The sequence below is a fragment of the Eimeria necatrix genome, genomic scaffold (genome assembly GCF_000499385.1).
Source record: "Eimeria necatrix Houghton genomic scaffold, Enh_scaff229, whole genome shotgun sequence".
Classification (NCBI taxonomy): Eukaryota; Apicomplexa; class Conoidasida; order Eucoccidiorida; family Eimeriidae; genus Eimeria; species Eimeria necatrix.
The window spans coordinates 31,485-43,151 of NW_013652883.1; the positions used below are offsets into that span (position 1 = coordinate 31,485).

The 11,667-nt window shown below is 49.7% G+C and overlaps 2 protein-coding genes across 2 annotated transcripts; both read right to left on the bottom strand.

Annotated features, from left to right (window-relative positions):
- Nucleotides 1-2,267: 2,267 nt before the first annotated feature.
- ENH_00031360 (ethanolaminephosphotransferase, putative) lies at nt 2,268-4,206 on the bottom strand (the record flags this gene model as incomplete). The annotated part of the gene is made up of 7 exons (XM_013580173.1): nt 2,268-2,417; nt 2,529-2,737; nt 2,857-2,984; nt 3,091-3,171; nt 3,267-3,352; nt 3,503-3,574; nt 3,718-4,206. The coding sequence occupies 7 exons, from the start codon at nt 4,204-4,206 to the stop codon at nt 2,268-2,270; spliced, it is 1,215 nt and encodes a 404-aa protein (XP_013435627.1).
- A 2,244-nt stretch (nt 4,207-6,450) lies between these two features.
- Nucleotides 6,451-9,603, bottom strand: ENH_00031370 (uridine phosphorylase, putative; the record flags this gene model as incomplete). The annotated part of the gene is made up of 8 exons (XM_013580174.1): nt 6,451-6,525; nt 6,694-6,867; nt 7,048-7,109; nt 7,307-7,356; nt 7,457-7,511; nt 7,751-7,879; nt 8,167-8,286; nt 8,523-9,603. The coding sequence occupies 8 exons, from the start codon at nt 9,601-9,603 to the stop codon at nt 6,451-6,453; spliced, it is 1,746 nt and encodes a 581-aa protein (XP_013435628.1).
- Between the last annotated feature and the right edge of the window lie 2,064 nt (nt 9,604-11,667).

Below are 11,667 nucleotides of genomic sequence, written 5' to 3' on the forward strand. Positions count from 1 at the left end.
TTCATTTCTTACCCTACATGAACACTCTTGATGCTCTGAGGCTCGTTGATTCTGGTGCGCGAAGCAACAACTAGGCGTCGGCTTTACGGGGAACGTGGTGGAGCTGCCTGTGTGCTCCCACAAAGCCTCCCCAAAAGCTTTTGTCAGAGCATTTTACCAATTATATGTCCACTGCAATTCAGCACAGTATTAAGTACTTCAATGAATATGTGATCATCCTGTGGGTTTTCCCCAACACGTGCACTTATGCTATTTTACGTTAACATGCTTTCTAAACATAGCCACACTACGCACTCCGTTGAATCATTGACCTGCTAAGGTTAAAGGGAGGGCAGTCATGCCTTTGGGAGTCGCTTTGGCGTCGGCAAATCATCTGTCATGGTCGATTAATCGAATAAGAGTCCGTTGCACACGCATACATAGTGGCAGTATTAGCAACAAAAAAGTTAATAAAGGCACTGCGAAGTAAAGTCCTAAGCTGGCGGATTATCATTCATCGTACGTAGTGGTAAAACATTTTTTCTCAGTTGCACTTTTGCACACGCTCTGCTGGCTGATGCCGACCGCCGGTCAGCATAAGGGAACTCATTAACAACCTGGCATTTTGTCAGTTCTTGAAAATGTACAACTGCCTGTACTTTTCTTCTCCCTCCCTCCCTACGAAATCAGCCCATCTGCTACAACTGCCCGAAACAGTGAAGCAGTTGAAACTGCCACAGCGTGCTGGGGTTCATATACGCATGTTGTGGTTCCCCCTCTTCGTTTTCACCGGAACCAAGCGCACCTGCAGTGCTGCCGAATCTTCACACTAGCTTGTAGCCAGCCCTTTGCATAGAAGAGCGACATTTTTAGTTGACTGGGGACTGAACCCTCCGGCGATTCTTTGACGGGAGAGCCAACTGTGCCAGTTCATTCTGCAGGCGTCATAGGGATACATTTGAACTATGATGAAGTGTGGCTAGATTTCTTTTCATGTTTCAGCAGCAAAATGCACAGACGAGACGTAAGAACAGCAAAAGCGGGCAAGCAACGTGGCCTGTCCTCCCTTCTTACGGAGTGCATTTTACTTCAAGCTATAAATGTATGTGCATCAGGTTTTTCAATTGAGAATAAGAAGCAGGAATGATTCAACTGCCTTCAAGTGGGCTACCGCAGCAGCGCTGCAAAACGTAGGTCTTCCACAGTAGTGAGGTGGGCCTCTTCGATTCATGCTGATCTGCTCCTGAAGCCTGGCTATAATTCGAGAGGAATTTAGTTATTATATTAATTTTCCCAAAATTATGAGAAATCAACTAAGTGAGAATGCAAGTTTTTTGCATTTTGTGGTGCATTTATGGAGGAATTCAGATAGCATATGAGAGACTGCGATACTGAGCACCAGACTTGTCAGGCGAAGAAACCCAGCCAGAATTGTCAAGGCTCTGTGGGATACCACACTAAATAGAAATAAAAATCAAAAGTGAAACAGAAATTTAAACCAAGCTAGAACCCTGGGTTAAAATTTTGAAACAACAGGGTTACCATAATTAGGACCCTCCAAATCTTATTCGCTGTCCAGTGCTCTTAGGGGTGCAGTGAGGCCGCAGTTAGACTAGCATACCTTCTCGGCCTTTTGGCTATGATCAAGTGTAGTATCTGTTCTTATCAGTGTGACAACTGATATGGATCCAACTGGATCCAACAATGTCACATCAATTTTTGCTTGGAGGGGATAGGATTCTGAGCTTGCTCAGGCCTTCCCCGAGCGTTGTCCCACTCTTACACTTTCAGTGGGTACGGCGCATCCACCAGACCCTTCGGGGTTAACAATGGAAGGAATAACTCCAATTTTCCTCCGGTTTCCTCTTAGCAGCGTTGTGTTCGCCCCGCTGCTGTTTCAACACGGGGTCGGTCCGTTCTTCCGTTTCCCGTTTATCCATCTGTGGCCGAGTAGGATTCTAGTGGCTTCTTAGAACAGCTACACAATGCAGGCACACGGTTCCCAGTGTTCCGAAGTGTTCCGGCAGCGTTTTTTCGACGAAGTTGCTTTCTAGTGGGTCCGTGCTACACCTGCAGCATGGTGGGAGACGCCTGCAGAATTCGATTTCCCGGGCTAGAGAGCTGTTATAGCTAGCTTTGCTACGAAGTAAAGACAGGGCAGCAAGCGCTTTGAGTCCTATCAGCTGGGGAAGTCATGTGTGGTGCGCTTCTATAGAAAATTGGTTCGGAAGTTAAATGCGTTGCCAGCACGGTAATAGCCTGGTGCGGCGGAAAGGGATTGTAATTTGCTAGTCAGCCTTCTTTGGCTGCTCTGAAGGAGTCTGGGCAGTTCCTAACTTTGGAACAGAAAAGCAACGGGTGTTTAGACCGTCGCACACGTCGGAGACAACCGTGTACACGAAGTCGGCCAAATAGATGCAGTTAAAGATACACACAGCCTGCACACAAGCGCAGAAAGTTAACTGCACATAAGCGATGAAGTGTCGTGCATGGTTTCGGCGCTCTGTAGCACTTCAGCGCAGTTTGTATGCAAGGCCTGTGAGACTCACCAGTATTGCCCACAATTCCTGATCCGCTGTTAAATCACCCAAGAGGAGAGCAGCAGCTACCGCCGCTAGAGGCAGCATTGGCCACTGTACGAGTTTGTACGGGAATCGACAGGTTGCCGACAGGCAAAGGCGTAACAGCAAGATGGCGTAAGTCGAGCAAATTGCAGTGTATATTAGGTACGGATTCAAAACTGGCCTCCACACCAAGCCTGCAATAAAGGCACTTAAAAGCAATCGTACGCCCTTTGCGTTTCGCTTGATGGCAAAAACTATAACGACTAACCCATTGCTAATGTCAAGACCCTTTCAGCGAGTCTTCATAACTTACCGTGCATGTAAACGAGTCCCTGGAAGAAAATGTACACCAGGAACATCACTACTTGTGTGAACGCGACGCAAAATCGTGGGGCCCGCTTAAGTCCCATAACAATATTTAAAATGCAGATGCTAATGTTGCTGCGTCGCGCACAATTTCCACAAAGACTCAATGAGGGTGAATAGCTGCTTTGCGAACATTCTGGGTTGGCATACTGCAGAGGGTCGGTTCACGCTACAGACTCACCAAGCTAACAACAACAGCTGAAACAAGACACTGGGTGTAACATCAACGCCAGCAGCTGCAGCGAGCTTTGCAAGCGGCGCCCTGAATGCATGCAAACGTCGGCAGGATGGAATCATGTAAGAAGGCAACCGAAAGCCTACGTATATTACACGGAACAAACAATAACCGAAACTTACCCGACCGATAACGGCAGGTACTGTAGAAGGTTAACATGGTACACCTCCGGGCCAAAGGTTCCGCCAATTATGGAAAGCAAAATGATCTACCAAGCGCCACAAAATCAAACACCAAACATCGTTTCCCCCCATGTAGTCGGTCTGATGGCTTATTTATTTGCTTCAGGGTCAAAGCTGTGCTTCGCTATGCCTTTTGTAAGCGCAAGCATATCTCCGAAACTCGCAGGCCACCTTACCGTAAGCTGTGCTTCCGTCACTCCAATAATTCCAGTGGCGGTGTAAAACACGCCAAAATGAAGCTCCCACCACTGAAGGACCAGCAAAGCGAAACGCATGCATTTTGCAAATCTCACTCCAAATAATACACGGTACCACAGTGCATGCACTGCTCCGCTGGAGAACTGGCTGTGTTGAGCCACTGAAAAGGCTGCGGAAGTATGTTGCTGCTTACAGTGTAGAGGAATTGAATAAGCTGCGACGAGACAACCAGAACTGCGTACTGCCTGAGCCCCACTCCCCCACCTATGATGGCTGTACCCAGGAGAGTGAGCGGAGTAGTGCATATGATGTCACAGCCGTGGTCCATTAGCTGTCCCAAAGGTGACGACAGGCGATGGCGCCTCGCATGCTTTCCGTCAATTGCATCTAATGTCTGGTACAGAAAGAAGAGCGCCGCCGACACAAGAAATACCCAGCGGGGTGGGTGCTCGGCCAGGTAGGGGCAGAAGCACAGTAGAAGAGAGCAGCCAATTATGGCTGTTATGCAGCTCGATACAGTGAGCGCGTTAGGATGAATAGTGCGAGGAACAACTCTTTCTGCCGCTTCCCACCAAGGGTTCATTAGCCGATCGAATGGAGTTCGGTGACCAGAAACGTATGCGTATTTATGGAGGTTGCCAATGCCCTCTGGCGGTAAGTAGTGCCCGAAGACCCCCCGCATGGTGTAGCGGCAATACGTGATGCCGAAGGAGTAAAAGACGATCTACCGACTTTCGGGCCAGTGTAAGTGCCTCACACACTGAAGAATACCGCCGAGACGAGGGGTGACTTCCTGCAGCCTCGGGGGGGTTGACCCCCTTTGAGTCAAAAATGGACCAACCACAATCGATTCTCACCCTTAGGCGACGTGGTTTACTAATTCGATCGGCTGTAATTGCGTGGCTGGATAAATTAATGCTGTTCTTCTCCGTGTACGGCGCGTGCATGAATCCCCAGCACACGAGCACATGAGTCACTCAGCTGGCCCACGGGGGGCCAAGCATTCCCCCTGTCGTATTTATTTCCCTTTTATTATGAAAGAACCTTCCGTGGAAGCAACGATGCAACGACGGCTCTAAAGTTCCGACTTGTAGACTACGGAGTCCTCTAGAGCGCAGAGCAGCAGCCCCTGGAAGCGTCTGCTTGCAATGTTTATTGCTCACAGAAGAGGCAAGCCCAGGTATAGCTTCGGAATAAAACAAAAACAGCATTCCAAATATAAGGGAAGCATAAGATGATTTCCCCGCTGCCGACAGCAGTACAGAGAGAGCCGCTCTGCATCAAGCCCCCGTAGCACTTTCTGTGTTGTCTGCAAGTTACTCCGCCCCAGAGGCTTCCTTATACATTTTATGAGGGATAAACTTTGCCTAGTTGATGCTCTTGTTTCTAATAACGCGCACGTTTCACCTCCGAGAAACACATCGCATTGCCGCCGATTGCGCTTTGTTTGCGGGCCAGCTCCTTGCCTTAGTGATGAGCAGCGAACTTCATCACTGCCATAGGGAAGATTAACTCGCAGTGATGACTCTTCTACGTTTCCACCTGGTATTACAGAAGGAGGCTTTCGTTGCCTGGGGCCGAAATGCAGGTCCCACTGGAGTCGCTCGAAACTGTGCAGTGCACATGCTGAACATGCCCTGTGAAAAATCACAGTTTCGGACATCGTGCGTCCACGAGTACTCTACGAACCGAAGGGACTCACAGCTGTCACGTCTCTTAGTCAGCCCGTGCTCCAATGCTGCCAACGACGGCCTTACGAACCGCGGCCCACTGCTTACGCGTTCTCCACGTGCCCATGATTTCGACGGAGATCCGCGCAGTGGCCAATGCAAACTCAACTGCAAGACCATCCTAGCAGAAGGGCGGCTGGGGAGCACGGCAATGGGTAGCTCACGAGAAAACCTGGCACCGGCGTCCAGCTCAGAAGCTGTGCAAGAGGCATGTAGTGCAAGTGTTACGATGAGTACTACATCACCGGCGTATCGGCAACCCATTTTATCCCGCAGTCCCACTAATCTTATGTGGCATCGTGGGGTTCTTGAGCTACTTTGCAGCAGTTGCCGCTATGTTGTTCGGCGCTGGCATGTTCCTATTCTTGGGGTGGACTGCAACGCCAACCCCCGTCATAAACAGGCACTCACCTCCCCACCACCACGTAGCAGGGGGATACCCAAGTACCTGATCCCTTATCTTGTTGGAAAACAGGCACCGCGGCACCCGAGGTGGCGCCAGGACCATATGATCCGTGCCCGAGCAACCCATTTCTACAGGGCCGGAGTGCGCAGAAACGGATAAACTTGATTTTTCTTAAGTTAAAAACAGCTTATGAGCTGCTCAAGCAAGCGGCATAGTACTTTACCTAGGAAATTAGCCGCGCTTCGTGCTTCGTTTAGACGTGCTAGGCCGTGTGTGGAACGAAGGCTTGGCTACTCCACACAGAGTACAGGTGGAATGAAATTTGAGGCTTCAACTGAAGTTGTTGGCGCAGAGGCGCTTGGATATGGCGGTGCATTTTGCTGGGAGTTTCACTGTGGGTACTCGATGCCAGACGCGTTGGCGGCAAGCTGAGGTGAGCAGCAAGGAGTAGGCTGGCTAGACTTAGGCTGGCTAGACTTAGTGGGAAGTGCGCAAAATGAAGTTCCAATACCAGATGGGATGCTGCCGCTCACGAGCTTGTTTGCAGTTGCGTTATTCTGTCCTTGATACGCATTATTCTGGGGATAGGCCTCCCTGCACCTCCATCTTACGTTATCTCTTATTGACTGGCGCGAGTTTCTTGCATCTACTAAGCTTTGAACTGCGCAATCAGTCCGGCGGCCACGGAAACGAGTGATTAGTCGATTCGCCATCCCCCATGATGCTACAGCGGCGTAATCTTCACGGCGTTTATGAATGACCATCCCGATTTAGCGCTGCCATGATTTTGTTAGATTGTCACGTCCACAAGAGCGTCGAGGCAAGCTTTTCCCGTTACTGCAACGAGGTCGTTCAGTTGAGAAGGCTGCAGCACGAGTCATACACAGCTTACTCTTGATTGGGTTACTTCACATCCGCACACTCGTCTGTAGGTGATATCCGCAAATGCGCAAACAGCAGTCAGCAAAGGGTTAGGAATTTGCCACAGAGAGGGAAAAGACACCACTTGTTTCTCGTTTTGTTCAAGTCCTACAGTAATGGGATGCATAAAGTGATCATTGGTACGACTTGTGACTCCAATATGAACTGCGGCCGCCTTCATAAGTTCTACCCTCCGTGACGCCAAGTGCAGCAGCTGATGGGTTTCCATTTCCATTGTTTGGGCTCCACAGCGCACTAGTGTCTCCAACAAGCTTTCGTTTTCATCCTGAACAGATGCCGCAACCCTCCCGAAGTGCAAAATGTTCGAGAGTGCACCATCCCTTGTTCGTTAGGTCTTCGGGTGAACACAGGAAGCCATTAAGCCCATACTGTGCCATAAAGTGTGCTGGTAACCATCTGCATTAGAAGCTGTTCGTGCTTGAGCACAGTGTCTTGCGCAGCCCACCCTAAATAACTGATCTTCTCGAGCTTGGCAGCTGTAGAATGTCTCTGCCGAAACGTTAAGTCCTGCAAAGCAAGAAGTCCTCGATATGCAATAAGAAAAGACGGAAAGCGTAACCGTCTTTCTTCAGTCCCCAGTCCACGTAAACCGCAGTCAAGATGACGTATATCAGATGGAATGGCCATGCAGGTAGAATCTGCACGGTGATGAGTCCCACACACGGACTGAAGAATATCACTAATTCTGTGCTGCTATAGCTGACCTTCAAAGACTGAGTCAGGATCATGCGATGCAATATGCCGGTATATTAGCCTGCACAATTGGCACAAACGAAAAGAAAAGCATAGCAACCTACGTGGCTTGATCAAGTGTCAATGAAATCTTGCTTGCACGGGGAAAAGAAAAGCCGCACCTTGATAGCTCGGGGTCAGCCGCGCATGGCCTTGTGACGACGTAGGGTTTCATCTCTAGCAGCAACGCACCCACCAAAAGACAGAATATAACATTTAAAAGCTGGAGTCGCTCTTTCTCTATTAGTCGCCGTCGGCTCTGTGTGCTGAATTTGTGCTCCCCATATATATAGCAAGCATAGCGGGTGAACCTCCGTAATAAAATGAAAGGCCCTTTGGCCTATGGGCTTGGGCTTAAAAGAGTAAAGGCATCCAGAACTTTGAACATCATTAATCAAGTTCCAGAGTTGATCTACCTTGGGTTCGCGAGTAGTCTGTGGCTGTTCCATCAAAATATGCGTAGTTTGTGTAGCAGCCTAGCGAGCCAGGGGTTGCGACAACAATTGATCCTGGCCTCAGGTCTTGATCTAACAAGGTGCATGTTCCTGAGAGCATTAGTTTCGCAGTGTGTTATGCTCTTTTCCAAGCCGAACTTAAAAGAGAACCTATAGAGCATGCTTGTCTAGAGATGCATCTTTCTAAAAGGGCTGCAAAAAAACGTGAATCGAACAGTAAGATAAATCTCTGTTGGCCCAAGGAGCAAAGAAATTTAGTTTTAGAAACGGCGGCTGGCCTCTTTACAGCTAGGAAGTTTACAGCTCATGTGACTTAGAATGCAATGTGGATATACAGGCCTGCTCGAATTATTCATTTTGTTATTTTCAAATGATACCGAGTCTGACGATTGCTAGCGGGCCGTCCGTGATGTATGAAGCCTCGCGAACCAGCACATCCATCATAGGAGCTCCCATGCCAATGGAAACAATGGACACCGGCTTCTTCTTGTAGAATCCTAAGGATCAGCACCGCCACACCGCTTTCTCTTATTCTTCATGGTTTCACAACGCAAGTATACCACGTCAATCTTTTCCCATTCGAACTGAGGCTGTGCGTGTAAACTGCCATTTTGCAGGCGCAAGCTTATTGATCTACGCGCTTAATTGTATCTAGAGTACTCTCTCAGCTGGGGGCTATGCCGATGTTTCCCATTTCGTATTCCCGGTCTCTCTGGAGAAGCAACTTTCTTACCAGAGTGGAGTCTGAAATTACGATTGCTTTTTAGGGACAGCGTTCTCATTTGCGCGTCGAGAAAACGTTCCGCCAGCCAGTCTGCTCTCCCTGCATGACCAACTGTCAGGATGCGGTTATACAGCTCCCCATGCTGGACACCAAGATGGTATGCTCGACCTTCTCCAGGAACTAGCAGTGAATCTCTTGTGCGTGTAGCACTGAACAAGTAGCTCGAAGGCGCCAAGCGCCCTCTTACACTAGGTATGGTTGAACCGCCCGGCTTTTCACTTCCATTCCTGTATGTGAGGCTTCCCCTTGTGGATGCTTCTGCATTCGGCTGCTCTTGGCGGCGGTTCGAGGAATCTCGGTGAGACCTGGATTTATCGGAAGGTAAAAATCTCTGCTTTGCGGATATTGATGCAGTTTCGCCGCTGCGAGTGAGGCGAATTGATTCATTGGCATCTGTCAGCGTCTCTCCCGAGATCTGCCCTGATGATCTCATGGGGGTTGACACCCTCAAACGAGCGGAACGGAGCATTTGGCTGCTGCCTGAATTAGCGGGTTTTTGGGCCGAGGAAGCGTTGGACGCCTCCCTCGGCTGTGGCGATGCTCTGCTGCATGTGCTTAGCACTGGGGCCCCTGCATCCCTGCCATGCGTGTCATATCGCCTGCATCTGTCCGCAATATGTGCTTCTGCGCCGGCACTGCACTCGGATTGCTGTGCAGTACATGAAGCCCTGCTGCTCCTGCTGTGGGAGGACGTGTCGAAGGTAGCACCATCCAGTACCCGATGCATGGAGGGTTGGCCGCTCCTGTCCTCAGACGTGCGGATTCCAGACTGCCCCCCCATGAACGCATTTCGGCGCTCATGGGCTCTAGCTTGCCTGGGAAATTCAGCGCTAGAAGGTCGCACTTGGTTGCTGCCCACGGGTAGAGGCGTCAACTCTTTCTGAAGGAAGGTAGCGACTGTGTTGGAACGTGGCTTGGCTGGAGTTTTGGGGGCCGTCTTTTCGTCTGCTTGGCTACCGAATCCTTTGCTCTGGGAAGTATTGCTGCGGCCCGTCAGAGGGGTGTAGTCTGTTCCGATGCTCCGCTTCATCCCGGACTCTGCACCAGACCATGGAACCACAGGAGCTCCCTCACTAATGAGCCTCTGTCTGAACAGATAGCCAAAGTTGTTCTTCTTTACTTAATAAAATAATAGCTTAAATGCATGTTCCTTCCTGGCTGCTGTTGCTTAGAGGGGTTTTGTCAGACTTGCCATTCTAAATAATAGTGATAGCCTAGCCCGGTACCGTGAGTTCCTGCACCACTACACAAGCCCAGTATGGAATCCCATGCAATTGTACGCACCACCTAAACTTCCTCATTCACTGTAAAAGTATACACAAAGGTAAAATTAATTCTAAATGGAAGCTACAGCTCCCAAGCATGACCGAACTTTCTCTTAAGACGCGTAACTCGTAGCCTTTAAAGCCCCAGTCACTGGTACTGGTGCCTTGTTGACACCAGGCTTGAAACAATAGCACAGAACCTGGGAAGTTGAGCTAAATTGTACTCTAGCACAGTCTTATGTTGTGCTCAGTAACTGCTCGCCCTAAGTTTCAGACACATTCTATTGCCGCGCTGAACGGTTTCCCCTGGCTCTCGAACAGCAAAACACGTGCACTCCACCGACCACCATGCCGACAAAACACGTACACTCTAGCTTCTTTGGTGGTCGGCGAATTCCTGTTATGCTATGGTCCTCTGATTCTATCTTGCACTATGGCCTATGCTGCCTTGGCCTTTTTCGTGCTCCCTTTCGCAGTCTCCTGTGCTGCTGTGTTCTCCCCTACTGCTTGCGTAGCTTTCTGCTACAGCTATTTTCACGGGGTTGCTTTTAATTGCAAGTACGTAGTTGCTATTTCAAATGCGAAATGTATATTTCGCATCATATATGAGCGATGTCCCTGTCCATGTAGGACAAGGGAAGGGACTCCCACCGGTTAATACGTTGAAGGCTACACACGGCTGTAGATACCCCTATACCTCATGAAAATTTGGTAGAAATTAGAATAAGCCTGCTCAAAATTTTAGTCAGCTAGTGCTTAGGCATGCGACTTCAGGGTACGGGGAGCAGCAACGGTGATTTCCTTCGTCGGGCATTGTGTAGGAAGCGCACCAAGAAGGTAGGTGAAGCGTGAACGCTAACTTGGGTGGTCTCTCAGATAGCTTGCATGAAGCATTCGCATTACCTAGACGGTTTTAATCATTTGGGCATGGGTGGCAACGCACTGCGTGTCCCTAGCTCCCTTGGTGACGAAACGGAACGCGTATCACACGCTCGCCTCGGCACTCACGCGTGATAGTTTGCAGAGCGCAAATAAGCCCACATAACGCTGGCTTCAAAAGGGTAAAGTCTACAGGTACCTAAGGAAGTTGAGGCATCCTGATATTGTAAAAAACACAGCCAGCATCTCAGACCAGAGGGCCTCTGACCGTGGCGGCTGTGTCGCCCCATAGCAGCCCTTTACCGTGGCCTCAAGCCAATCCGTTCATATCAATTCAGCGGGTGTTAGGCTTGTTTCTGCATCATTCGTGTCGCGGATAGGGAGATCAGAAGGTGGTTGCGTAACTGCACTTGTCACCAAGCCAGTCCTTCCATCCGGCACTAACTCTCACAACAAGCCTTGACCATAACAGCGTACATCCTTAACGCCTTGGCAAGGCTTGACTGCCTGTGGAACGACACAATAGAGGCAATTTGTTCCAAGATGGGAGGCCGAGCAGAGCGCTGGCATCGAGATGCGATGCTTTCTCCTGAAATATTTGTTAATGCGCACTGGGCTACGAAATGCCCTCGTTCGTCGTTCCAAGAGACCTTGTTTCAGCAAGCCATCACACCTGCTCAAGGAGGCTTCATGCACTCGCTACACATATCTTTGGGGAGAATGTTCAAAGACTCGAGACGCCTCGCGCACGGCTATGGCGACGAGATTTTCGTCGCACGTGAAGCAGCGGAAGCGCTCTCTCTCTCCTCGCTATCACACCTGCTTCAAGTTTTGGTTTCACTCCTGAGGTTTTGAGGCACTTGATTCAACAAATCTCGGCACATGCAGGAACCAACCATATGAAAGGTCTCATCTCATGACTGGCGTTTGTCTCGGCAAATTGGAAGCGA